Raw genomic sequence first — 14,023 nt, 5'->3', positions numbered from 1 at the left:
AAACCCTACCCACTGCAGCCTGAAGTGATCATGCTCTCCCATGAATGCTAAAGATTTAATGTCCCTACTTATTTGACTGGCATCTTTTTTCACATGTGACCACATTGTCATATTTTTGGTGCCTATAAGTCCAGAATAAAATCAGTTTCTCACAAATCGCAGGGAACATTTTGGATTATTGATCTTTCCCATCATGCCAGGTTAACCTCCTTTAAGTACATGTTTCTAGGGGAAGATTATCATCTTTCTAAGAAGAATTATACATGTTCTACTTTCTTCGAAAGGGTATGCCAAAGATAAGGGAACCTCTGTCATTGCTGATGCAAGAAGTGTTATTGTTGTGTTGTTTTATTTTTTTAGTTCTCAGGTCTGTGCTGTAAGGTCTTCCTGTCCCTGTCACTGTCACCAACCTCCTAGCTTCTCTGTAGGGTTAGTAACTGGTGTGAACCAAGAAGTGAAGGCTGGGGGCTTGCCTGGGACTGATCTTGAAGCTACATTTGGAGAGTAAGCATGCTGTTTTCCCTTATCTACAACCTTGGAAACAGATGTACTTCCACATTCAGAAGGGTTTGGATCTTACAAAGGTGATGTGGTGCTTACCCTGTATATTACTTACACCCCAGGTGGAGTTGGGAGCAGCACCTTAGAATCAAACACATTAATATATCTATGGCAAAATTAACCAATGTTCACACAAAGTGGAAGAAATGAAGACAATAACTTTTTATCAGTTCAGATCAGATTAAGGCCTTCAAATGAGTTTTGGCATCAAGCTTAGAAAAAAACCAACAGGGATTATGGACCTGAGTATTAATTTGGTGCCACCTGAGAAAGAGTGCTGATGGAGTTGGCTGGGGGCTTGTTAAAGTCCCCAGATCACACCCTTGGTGCTAGTAATGCTGATTTTCCCCTTATTCTAATCTGTTATGGTCTTGGAAAATGAATAGCTGAACATAAAAGAATGTGCGTGAGCTTATTGAGTGGAAATCTCAATTTTGACTTCTTAGAGAGGGCTACTTTCTGCACTTTTTAATATTCAATGACATATTTTACCTACTTTTTTGTGTATGTTATTATTATAGTGCCTGAAGGCAAAGAATGCATATTTTTCTTCCTTATAGCTGTTACCAATACTCAACTCAATATATGTATAGGGTAGGTGCTCAACAACATTTTACTGGATGAATTAATTTTTTAAATCTTGTTTTTGTTACTTATTGGCAATCATTTACTGTCTTTCATTTTTTGAAAGAATTCTACGGACCTATCATTCCATGGGAAATATCCCTTGATAATGACACCTTACTCTGATACATTCACACTCCCTCAGTGCCTCTTGTTTCAAATGCGGCTCTGGCTCTAGAACACACTGCATAGGTTAGAATCCCAACTCTGCCCCAAACAGCAGTGAGATCTGGGCAAATTATTTAACCTCATCATGCCTCAGTTTCCTCATCTGTAAAACAGAAATAATAATGCCTACCTTGTAAAGATAAATGAGTCTATGTATGTGAAACATTCAGAAAGTTATTGGCACTAGCAAACACTCAATAAATATTTGCTATTCTTCACAGGGAACTCTCCTTAATGCTCTGTGGTGACCTAAATGGGAAGGAAATCCAAAAAAGAGGGGATATATGTATACATATAGCTGATTCACTTTGCTGCGCAGCAGAAACCAACACAACATTGTAAAGCAACTGTACTCCAATAAATAAAATATTTTCTATTCCTTTTTAGAATATAAGAACACTTAGCTATGGTAAAAGACTTAGCTATGGTTAAATGCATAATTAGTGGTTACATTCTAGGTGAAGGTTTACTGGCTGCTTTGTAAGTACTTTGTAAGTAATGATCAAGAACAACTGAAGCTTGCAATTATGGGGGGGAAAAGTGATGATTACATCTAGGAATTAGTTCCTTTTCACTTGTTTTTCTTTAGTCTTCTCTGCTTTTGTTGTTGAAAGTAACAACTTGTAAATCAGGTTTCAGGTTTTCATTATAATTCTCTTTAGATCTGGATCTCCATGAGAATGTAAGATTTTGTAGGTCAACAAAGGTTTGTAAAATGCACCTGGATTATAATCATCCTTTCCACCCCAAATCCTAACAAAATCCTGAATAACTTTTATATCATGTGGATTGCCAATAATTTCTTGCTATCTCTTAACTTCCTATATCTGTCCCACTCGAGTCACTCACATCTCCAGACACATCCTTAACCTTGTGTTCACCAGAACTATGCTGCCTCTGAAATCTGAAACATGTAACCCTTTGCCTCATCAGAACTATCCAGTGTCTCAGCTCTTATCCTCGTTTATGACCACTAACATACCTTTGGACCCCATCTAGACCCAGTTCAGGTGCATCTATTTTTCTTCTAATCTATCTTGCTCCTCTTATGTTCAGTTCTTTCCTCTAATCAATCCACATCCATTTTTGACCACCAGATAATATTATCAATGTCCTGCTTTCTATTCCTTCTATAATCTAGAAAAACTCCTACTTTGGATGAACCCTATTACTTTTCTGCCTAAACTCATCCTGCTGGGCACTGTAGAGAAAATCATACTAATAATACAGGAACGGGTAGCTTTATAACCTCCACACAGCTCAGTAGGTCCACACGCCTCCCCGTAGTCTGTGCTCCTCCCCACCCTCTGCGGGGGCAGTTTAAAACTTTCAGCAACCTCCTCAAGTTCTTTACCTCACCATTCTGAGCACAGTAGATGGCAGGAGCTCCAACTGGACAGAGAATACCCAAGCCACAGGCAAGAATTTTCTTATTTTCTTTCAAAGTTGTACATTCTTATTTTTTTTCAAAGTTGTACTTGTGTACAAACTTATTTGACACAAAGTCTATTCTTACATCCTTCTGATCTGTCTCAGTAGAAAATATATCTTTCTACCCCATACTCTGGATCTCATGCCAAGTACCTTGCTTATTATTCTAAGCCTTAGGTCTACCTCTTTCTCTCTCATTTTCCACCCCGCCCTTAATATATAAATATCTTCAAGGTTCTCATTTAAAAACAAAAAACAAAAACACGAAAAGGACACCCTCATCTCTGCATACTCTTCTCATCTACACTTGCTCTCTCCATTTTTGTACTTCCCATGAATTCCCCAGCTGTATTAGTTTTCTAGGGCTGCCATAACAAAGTACCACAGGCTGGTTGGTTTAAACAACAGAAACTGATTTTTTTCACAACTCTGAAGGCTGGAAGTCTGAGATCAAGATGGTGGCAGGGTTGGTTTCCTCTAAGGCCTCTATCCTTGATTGTAGGTGGCTATCTCCCTTATCTCCACGTGGTCTTCCCTCCATGCCAGTCTGATCCTAATCTCTCCTTCTTATAAGGACACCAGTCACACTGGATTAGAGCTCACTCTAATGACCTCATTTTAACTCAGTCACCTTTTTAAAGATTCTATCTCTAAATGCCATCACATTTTGAGGTAATTGGGCTTAGGAACTTCAACACACGGATTTGGGGGGAACACAGTTCAGCCCGTAATACCAAACCTCTGTTATCTTGTTACTCAAACTGTTTTCGTCAAAGTCGGTCTTAAGATTCTTTTGAGCTCCCTTTACTGAGGACAGCCCTTAAATATTTCTGTTACCAGAGTTCCTACCTTGTTTCACTAATCTCTCTCTACATAGCCTCCTCGGGTGATTTCATCCCCTCCTGTGGCTTCAATTTTCACTTTCATCCTGATGACTTACAAATACTGCATTTCCAACCCAGGTCTCTCTCTGAACTGGATACCTGTGTAGTTTGTTGTCTGCAGACATCACACAGTTCACATATCCAAAGCTTATATCCCATCTTATTCCCAATTCTCTGTTCTTTGCTCTTGAATTCTCCACTTGGTAAATGAAACAATATCTTCCTAATCATCAAACTCAAAATATGGAAATCTTCCTAAAGATCTCCTCTACAGGTACATCTCCCTCAAAGCCCACAACATCCAATCAATCTCCAAGTTTCATTATTTTGTAAAGACTCTTAAATCTGTCTCTTCTTCACCACTCCCACTGCCATGCCCACTGCCTTAGGCTCCCATCATTTTCCATCTGGGCTACTATGTTTGTCCTCCTATCAGTTTGAGACCTCTGGTTTTGCTCAGTTTCAATTCATTCCACACACTTCAGTATGAAGATAAATGATAAATCTGATCTTATCACTCTGTTGCTTAAATTTGGTGATGTCTCCCTACAGCCTGCAGGATAATAATCAATCCCCTTGGCAGGGGGAAAAAGGTCGTTCCTGATATGGCTTTTGATTGCCACGTTACCCTCAGCTTTCTCCCCTGAATCCTCCATTACATGCCTTTCCTGCAAATTAATGCAATAGCCTTTGCTTTCCTTTCTGTTCTGGTCTTTATTTTGCTGTATCATATATACCCTTAGTTGAATTTCTAGTCATTTTATTTACCATGGAATCCTGAGAAACTAACATCATAAAGCAGGCTAAATAAATGATTGCTGAATTAATAAATAAATGCATGCAGTATATTGACACTCTTCTTTCAAAAAGCAAATGCTTTTTTTCTTTTGTAATGAAGGGAAGAACCCATATTCAAGAAAACATATAATTGGAATCACCATTAAAGTTGACAGCAACTGAAAACAGAGGCTTAATAAACATTTCAACCACTCTTTCTGCTGTCAGCTTGAGCCCATTTAGAAAACCTGGCGGTGTACAGATAAAATTTATTATATACACAGTGATTTATTTATTACATCTTGTTGTTCCCAAGGAATAAATAATACTGTGCCTATAGAAACTGCTATCTTGAAAGGAACTACAGCCTACACTGAACTTATATGAGTTCAAATTTGGAGTCATAGGCAGGGGTCAATTATGAAGGTGCTCATATGCCATACTAAGTAACTTGGGCATAATCCTGAGCATGGTAATGGAGCCATTGAGGAGAGCAACGTGGTCATAGTTTCATTTTAAATCTTTGTGTTTTGTGGAGAAGAATTTTAAGGAGACAATACCAGAGATAATAACAGAAGGAGGCTATTTTATGGTCCAAGAAGGAGATGATGAAAAATTGGACTGTGTCTATAATAGTAGAGGCTGAGAGGAAGAGATGAAATCCAGCTCAGTTTTGAGAACTAAGAGTTCAGTACAGAATTGGAGATAGTGGAGCATATGGTCAAGTGCCCAGTTCTGAATTAAATTCCCTGGATTTGAATTCTGATAAGTTCTCTCACTTACCATCCATGTGACTCCAGGCAACTTATTTATCTTTCCTGAATCTCAGTTTCTTATCATAAAGTGGTATAATAACAGTACATACTTCGTAGGAATTTGGAAAGGTTAAATGCGTTAGTAAGTGCAAAGTGCTTAGAAGAGTGTCTAACACAAAATAAACTCACAATAGATGAAAAATATGGAGACCCCCAGTGGATGATAGGCCATCAGAGAAGACCTGAGAAGTGTGTGTGGTGTGTGTGTGTGTGTGTGTGTGTGTGTGTGCGCGCGCGTTGGAAGGGGGAGTGGGGGATCTACCAAAAGAAGAGTTAAATCCAAGAAGAAGATAATGATTGACATCTGGATGGAGTTATCTTGCCAGGAGTAGATTATATGTATGAATGTGAGGATGGAGCCTGAATTGGAGGCAGAGATTTAAGTACCATCAGCATAGAGAGGATCATTGAAGTCTTGATAGTGCTTGAGATCATCCAGGAGGTGCACAATGAGAGAGAAAAGAACATAGAGAATGGAGTTTTAGAACACACCAATATTGAAGATCTAGGCAGAGAAGATGATCTCTTGAAGATAGTTGTATTCATTATCTATTGCTAAATTTCAAATTACCCCAAAATTTAACGGCTAAAAGTTTAGGAATGTAGGTGTGGCTTGGCTAGGTATTTTAGCTGAGGATGACTCACAAGTTTGCAGGCAATCTGCTCTTTCCTGGTTCCTTCTCTCAATTAGTAAGAGATGGCTTTAATAATAATAGTAAATAGTATATGGTTTTATCCCTTATTTGTACATACAAAATCTTAGTGGCATCCTTAACAGTTTTCTCTTTACCTTTTATTCCCACTTGCTCTCCAAGCCTCCTCAATTTGAACTTTGGAATGTGTGTTGAGGTGTTCTATCTCCTCTGCTCCCAGTGTCAGAGTAATGTTTATTTCTTTTCAAGAAGCATTAGTTGATAAATCCTTAAACAGGATAGATTTCACTAACCCCTATAATATGCCTGGCCTCCTGGAAGGTGTAAGCACCCTTGCCCTTCTCTCTGATTTCTGCTTCTCCAACATCTGTTTATTTGGTTCCTGTAAAGAAACTTGTTTCCATCTGTGTGTCTTCCTACTTTCTATAATCTTGCTTCTTGACCTCTCTTCAAAGACTTTTGCTCTTCTCTTCAAAACGATTCTACATATTGGTCCACCTCTGAATGCCTATCGTTGAGCTCAGACTTCTTTTTGATGGATGGATTTTTGGCTTTTCAATCCAGCTCTTGTCTTTAGGTTTTCTGAGGTGACCCCACCCTCACTGTTTCAGACTCTACTCACTACTACCATCCTAGCATTAGTGAAAGAGGACCATTCAACAACATTCTAATTGACACCCTGACCAACGTTCCCTTATACCTGAAAGCAATCCTTCACACTAAGTTGATCCCTGCCTAGAGCCAGTTCCTTTCTAACCAGTTCAGGTATAAGTGCAAGAGCCTACAAATTACGCCACTCCTATCCCGCAGCCAATTAGAAGCCAGTGAGCTAAGAAGACCTTAGCCTTCTAGAAGAGTGAGGGAGAGGTGGTTTCCTGGTGCCATTTTGCTCAGCTTTGGCACTTCTCATCATGGAAGACTGAGTGGAATTGTCTTCATTTGCTTCTACTAGCCTTAGATTTCAAGGCAATAGAAATCTTATTCATTTTTCTTTCTTTTTTTTTTAATTGAAGTATAGTTGATGTACAATGTTGTGTTAGTTTCTGGTGTACAGCAAACTGAATCACCTTTATATATAGATATATATATATAGATATATATATATATATATTTTTTTTTTTTTTTTTTTCAAGGCCATGTTCAGGGCAACATTTTCCATGAATCCGTTCTTCATTTTACCACTCAGAACCTGTCAAGCCCTCTTTGGCAGTGTAGCATAAGAATGAATAGCTCCACCCTGGAATCAGACTTCCTGGGTTTCATTGCTGGCTGGGCCACTTCCTAGCTGTATGATTGTATGATCTTGGACAAATTTTTTAACCTATCTTTTCTTATCTGTAAAATGGGGATAATTATAGAAATTACCTTAAAGGTAGGAAGTTAAATATTTATTCTACATAAAACACTTTGAACAGCTGCTGGCACAGAGTAAGCACTCAATACATATGAGTTACTATTGTTAGCTATATTGGATCTGCATATTAAATTTAATACATCTTGGGCTTCCCTGGTGGTGCAGTGGTTGAGAATCTGCCTGCCAATGCAGGGGACACGGGTTCGAGCCCTGGTCTAGGAAGATCCCACATGCCGCGGAGCAACTAGACCTGTGAGCCACAACTACTGAGCCTGCACGACTGGAGCCTGTGCTCCACTACAGGAGAGGCCGCGATAGTGAGAGGCCCGCGCACCGCGATGAAGAGTGGCCCCCGCTTGCCACAACTAGAGAAAGCCCTCGCACAGAAACAAAGACCCAACACAGCCAAAAATAAATAAATAAATTAATTAATTAATTTTTTAAAAAAAAGAGTTCATGGTTAAAGCAGGAGATATTCAAAGAAATAATTAATTTAAAAAAATTTAATACATCTTTATTATAATCTACTTTTTGCCAGGCACTTCACTAAGTGGTGAGGCCATGGAGGCGTGTGGGTAAGATGGATGTGGTCCCTGACTTCCTGGGGTTTACCATCTGAAGGTCTATTAAATAAGCCATTATAAAAGGGAAGCGTTTTTCATTTTGTTTTATTTTAAAAGAAGAGCCATGAGAGCTTATAGGAAACAGATTTGTTAGTCTGTGGGATCAGGAAAGGTCTCCCTAAAGAAGTGATGGTTAAGCTGAGACTTGAAATAGAAGTAGGGATTCACCAGGCCAGGGGTATATATATAGTGTGTGTGTGTGTGTGTGTGTGTGTGTGAGTGTGTATAATGTCTGTGTTAAGGGAGGATGGGGGAGGCTGGGGGATTAAGGAACATTCCAGAAAGTAAACGCAGCATAAGAGAGCCCTGTGGTGGGAAGAAGCATAGGCTGTGGAAATAGAAAGGAGGCCAGAGGGCTGGAGTACAGTCAGGGAGAGATTAACTTGGAATAAGTCTAGTTTAGACTTTATCTTAAAGGCAGTGGGAAGGTGAAAAGATTTTAAACAGGGAAGTGACATGGTTAGGCTACTCTTCCCTTTGCATTGAGCATTTTTCCCAGCATGCCTTTCTTTAACGAAAATTATATACATTTTAGTCTTTCCCATTAGATGGTGACTTTAGGTTTCTTGTCTTAGTCTGTTTGGGTTGCTATAACGAAATACCAGAGACCAGGTAGCTTAGAGACAACGAAATGTATTGCTCACAGCTCTGGAGGCTGGGCGTCTCAGATCAGAGCACCAGCAGGGTCGGGTGAGGGCCCTCTTCTGGGTTACAGACTTCTCGGTGTATCCTCACATGCTTGGCAGGGAATAGGGAGCTCTGTGGGGTCACTTTTATAAAAGCACGAATCTCTTCAAGAAGGCTCCTCCCAAAGGCCCCATCTCCTAATACCATCCCATTGGGCATTAGGATTTTAACATATGGATTTAAGGGGAGACATAAACATTCAGACCACAGCATTCTTCATGCAGAACAGTCACCCAGTGCATGCTACGGAGTCCAGTCTGTGCCACTGACTGAAGAGATGAGGGTCTCTTTCCAGGCAAGAGTTGCAGCCTGTTACAGAGGACTTCTGGAAAGAGAGTTTGTTGAGATTAACAGCCCTCCCGTTGATGCCTGACAATAACCAAGTTGGCAAAGAAAGTTTTTGTTTGTTTCTTTCTTTGTTTTATTGAAGTATAGCTGATTTACAATGTTGTGTTAGTTTCTGGTATACAGGAAGGTGATTCAGTTTTATTCTTTTTCAATTCTTTTCCATTATAGGTTATTACAAGATATTAAATATAGTTCCCTGTGCTATACAGTAATACCTCATTGATTATCTATTTTACATATAGTACTGTGTATCTGTTAATTCCAAGCTCCTAATTTATCCCTCCACCCTCCTTTCCTCTTTGGTAACTATAAGTTTGTTTTCTATGTCTGTGAGTCTGTTTCTGTTTTGTAAATAAGTTCATTTGTTTTAATTGAAAGTTTTAATTTTTAACTAGGTTACTTAGTTTTTTTAATACAAAAATGAATGTGGTAAATAAATAAATAAATAAATAAAGTCCAAACCACATAAAAGATGATGCAAGAAAAAGCAAGCCTGGGCTTCCCTGGTGGCGCAGTGGTTGAGAATCCGCCTGCCAATGCAGGGGACACGGGTTCGAGCCCTGGTCCGGGAAGATCCCACATGCCACGGAGCAACTAAGCCCGTGCACCACAACTACTGAGCCTGCGCTCTAGAGCCCGTGCTCCACAACACGAGAAGCCACTGCAATGGGAAGCCTGCGCACCACAACGATGAGTAGCCCCCCACTCACCGCAATTAGAGAAAGCCCATGCAGCAACAAAGACCCAACACAGCCAAAAATAAATAAATAAATTAAAAAAAAAAAAAAGCAAGCCTGCTGGCTGCCACTCCAGATATCCATTTACTCACAGTTCCCCTTACCCAGGGCAATCACTCCATGATTTGTCTATTTTTCCAGTAATTTCCCATGCATGTAAAGGCTTTTTTTTTTTTTTAAGTAGGCAGTAGAGTGTAAATGTTAAGAGGCAGTTCAGGGCTCAAGTCCTGGCCTTTCTACTTATATTAATTAACATGTGTAAAATGCTCAAAACAGTGCCTGGTACATAAGGCTTCAGGAAGGCGTAGCTTTATCATTTCTTTCCTTCTTTTTCTACACAGATGGGAGTATATTGTGCACTGATCTATTATGCAACTTGCTTTTTAATTATTAATATATTAACTCTTGAAAACTGGCTATGTTCTAAGTCCTTCATATGCTTTATTTCATTGACTCCTTATAACAACCTTTGGGCCAGGTATGGTGAGTATCCCTATTTCACACACTAGGAATCAGACTGGGCACAGAGAGGTTATCATGTAATGTTCTCAAAGTCATCAGATCTGTATTTGAACCCTAGCAGTCTCACTTTCTTGCCTTGGCTCAACTTCTTTGTTCTACTCCCTTTCAAATAAGTTGCCTGATGTTTGTCTTTTTCCGTTTATTTTGGGTGGTTTATTTTGTATGTTGTTTTCAAAAACACTTTGCTATTCTTTTTTAGACCAAAGCCGACAAAAATTTCAGAACTGAATATTATGATGAACAGATGCAAATATTCAGAAGTATCATCCAAGAGAAGAAATCAAATTTTAATGCAGATTTAACTATAAAATACACACCTTTGGAAGCAATTGGACGGTTTAAAAGTAAAGATTCAAAACCTTCTGACAAAAAAGACTTTTCAAATCATGCAAATGCCCAGGGTACCTTTCGATTTACATATTCCAAAAATGAAACTTACAAACTGTTGTTGTCATATTCTTCAAAGAAGGTAAGACCAAACATTTAATATAGAGAATATAATGGAATATTTTTCAAACTAACCATACCTCCTCTTTTAAGTTTAATCGTTTAGAGCAGATAGAGCGCATAAGAGAAAGAAAAATAATACTCAACAAATCCTCAAATGTGTAGGTAGCTTGAAGGTCCAGAAGAAGAATGTTAACTGGAGAAAAATCTCTTCAGTATAGCAGTAATAAGTGGGTGAGATGTTTGTGGCTGTCAACAGAACAAGCATATTAAGAGTTCAGAGCATACTTTTTAGGACTTCCCTGGTGGTCCAGTGGTTAAGACTCTGTGCTTCCACTGCAAAGGGCACGGGTTTGATCCCTGGCCAGGGAACTAAGATCCCACATGCCGCGTGGCGCCAACAAAGAAAAAAGGGAATTCAGAGCATGCTTTTTGACTGAGATTGTGGTGATAGACTGTTAAATTTATATTCTCTTCAGAAGTACAATGAAAAATCATACTAAGGAATTTTGGTAATTCACTGTAATGTCTTAGAATGATGGCTATTTACTTACTGTAAAGTGTATTTCTAAAGTAACAATGCCATGAAATTGTACACATTGCATATGGAATTGGTCTGCTTACTTTGTAATCATACCTTTAATTTGAGACTTTGAAAATGTGTTTGTTTTTTAATATTTAAGCCAGATTTAGAAGTTTGTTTCATCGCCTTTGGAATAAATATAGAATATACTTTCTGTAGTCAGTATGATGCTGGTAAAATGCTCACTCTTTCTTTTCTGATATCACAGTCACCTATTTAGATACCCTTCTTCCACTTAAAAAATAATACTCATTCACTCTTAGTACTTATATTATGCCTAATTGTATAATGGGTCGGTCGATACATTGCCTCTATATCCACATGCACACTCGCCCAAAGGATGCAGTTGGAAAATCTTTTAAGTCATTCAACAAATATTTAATTGTGGACTTACTATGTGGCCAGGCACTGTTCCAGGTGCTTAGAATACATTTGTGAACCAAACTCATAAAGAATCTTCTCATGGAGCTGAAAGTTTAGCAGGGGGAGATAGACAGAAACAAACATAACAGTAAAAAAGGAAGCTATATAGTATTTAGAAAATGATAGGTGCTATAGAATAAAATGAGATGTAGAGTAGTATAATGGCAATCAGGACTTCTGGGCAGATGGCAGTATTAAAAAAGAAGCTTAGGGTAGGCTTCACTGAGGAGATGAGCTCTGAATAAAGATTTGAAGGAGAGGAAATAGTCAAATAGTTATATTTGGGATGATATATCTGGCAGAAGAATCTATTAAAGACAAGTCCCTAAGATGGGAACATACCTGCCCATTGGGCCAAAGTGAACAGAAGGAGAAAAGGTTAGAGAGGTTACTTTGAATCAGATCATAAAGGGCCCCACAGCCTGTTCTAAGAGTTTGGTTTTTTCAGTGAGTGACATGAGGGACCATTGGAATGTTTTGAATAGAAGGTTGACATATTCTAATATATTTTCAGTGATTACTCTGGGTACTATTGAGAAGAGATTATGAAAGTTAAGAGCAAAAGGAAGAAGGTTTGTTAAAACTATTGCAAGAATCCAGGTGAGAGATGATGACAGTTCAGAAAGGACAGTTGTAGAGTCAAACATGACTGTACAAACGCCAAAATTTTTGGCCTGAGCAACCGGAAGGATGGAGTTGCTATCAACTGAGATGGAGAAAATTTCAGGTAGAGCAGGTTTGGAGACGAAGACCAGTAGTTAAGTTTTAGTTAGATTAAGTTTGAGATGTCTATTAGACATTCCACTGGAGATGTCAAATAGGAAGTTGATGTTATGAGTCTGGAATTTGGGAAAGAGGTCTGGAATTAAGCTCTAAGTTTCAGAGTTGTTAATATATAGATGGTGCTTAAAGTCATAGGCTTTGGTGAGACCACTAATGAAGTTAGTGTGGATAGAAAAGAGAAGATCAAAGACTAATCTCAGGGAACTTCAATAGAAAGAGGTCTGAAGAAAGAGGAGTGAAGGAAAGCAAGATGTGGCCAGTGTAATGCTGTAGAACCTTGCTACTCAAAGTGTGGTCCATGGACCAGCGGCAACAACATCACTGAGAAGTTAGGATCTCAGACCCTACCCCAGACCTACTGAATTAGAATTGTGTTTTAACAAGATTCTCTAGGTGATTTGTTCACACTGTACATTTTGAGAAGAACTACCCTAGATAACAAAAAATAAATAAATTCTATAGAAGAGAAAAGAGTGATAAACTGTGTCAAATGTGCTAATATGTGAAAGATGAGGACTAAGAAGCACTGACTTTAGCATTGTGAAGGTCACTGGTGCCCTTCAGAAGAGGTTTTGAACAAAAGAGAAGTTTTGTTGGAGTAGTGAGGGCGGCAGCATGACTGGGTTAGATTTAAGAGAAACTGGGAAGAGAGGAATTGGAAACAGCCAGTACAGAAAACTCTTTAAAGGAATTTTGCTTCTAATGAGGGTGAAGAAATGAGTGGCAAATGGCCAAACAAGTAAGGCCAAGGGATTATTTTTATTCCTTTAAGATGGAAGAAACAAGAGTATATCTGGATGGGAATAATCTAAGATCTACCTCTAAAATAAGTTGAGTCAAAGAACATAATGTCTTTCTGACAAGATACACCTAATTTTAGCAAAATCGAAAGGGAATCCAAATATGTTTTGTGCATCTTTGAGGTTGCATTAAGAATTATTATGCAAGTCATCAGGTGGAGAACACATATATATGGAGTAAGTTTCTTTAAGATTTTTGTTAGATACTGAATCACCCAGTATCACCTGAAGTTAAGTCATGCAGTGTGAACAATTGTGCTTCTAAAACATAAAATGTTTGGTGTGATGTTCGTATACACCAAGATGTACCTTTAAAAAAATAATAAAGCGTATTAAACTCCTATGCAATCAACACGTGCTAACCACAAGTACAGCAGGAGAACTTCAAAAGAACCTTCCACAAAATCATGGATGTCAGTTGTAGTTTAGTTTTGGCCAGGACAGTCTATAGCATTAAATCACATAGTTCTTTGTGACTGCCCCAGTTTTCCTTTGGAAATTTAAGCCATCATCCCTGGGAACATTAACTGCTGAGGTGTTTAGATTGGCTTGAAAGCCACAGCTTAAAATATTATCTGTCCCTCCTGTTATCAAAAATTGAGAGGACTTAGTAGAAGGCACAGAGAGACCTGAGACCTAGGTTTTTGGGACAAATCTCTGCCACAGGCTCTGTGTGATTTGGGGAAAATAATTTGATACCTTTGTATCAGAGTTTCCTCATGTGTAAAATAAAATTGGGCTTCATATATAACATCTACATTTCCTTCCATTGTTAACATTTTTAAGTCAACTTAGGGAGGTAT

General features: G+C 38.6%; 1 protein-coding gene across 1 annotated transcript in view; it reads left to right on the top strand.

The window, feature by feature from the left end:
* The window catches only part of C9 (complement C9), a 56,096-nt gene that overhangs the window by 23,246 nt on the left and 18,827 nt on the right, over nt 1-14,023 (top strand). The window contains 1 exon segment of the mRNA XM_036845902.1: nt 10,384-10,653. Within this exon segment, the coding sequence (XP_036701797.1) occupies nt 10,384-10,653 (270 nt within the window).

Source organism: Balaenoptera musculus, chromosome 3 (genome assembly GCF_009873245.2).
Source record: "Balaenoptera musculus isolate JJ_BM4_2016_0621 chromosome 3, mBalMus1.pri.v3, whole genome shotgun sequence".
In the NCBI taxonomy this organism is placed as follows: Eukaryota; Metazoa; Chordata; class Mammalia; order Artiodactyla; family Balaenopteridae; genus Balaenoptera; species Balaenoptera musculus.
This window is presented reverse-complemented; position numbering and strand designations above follow the sequence as displayed.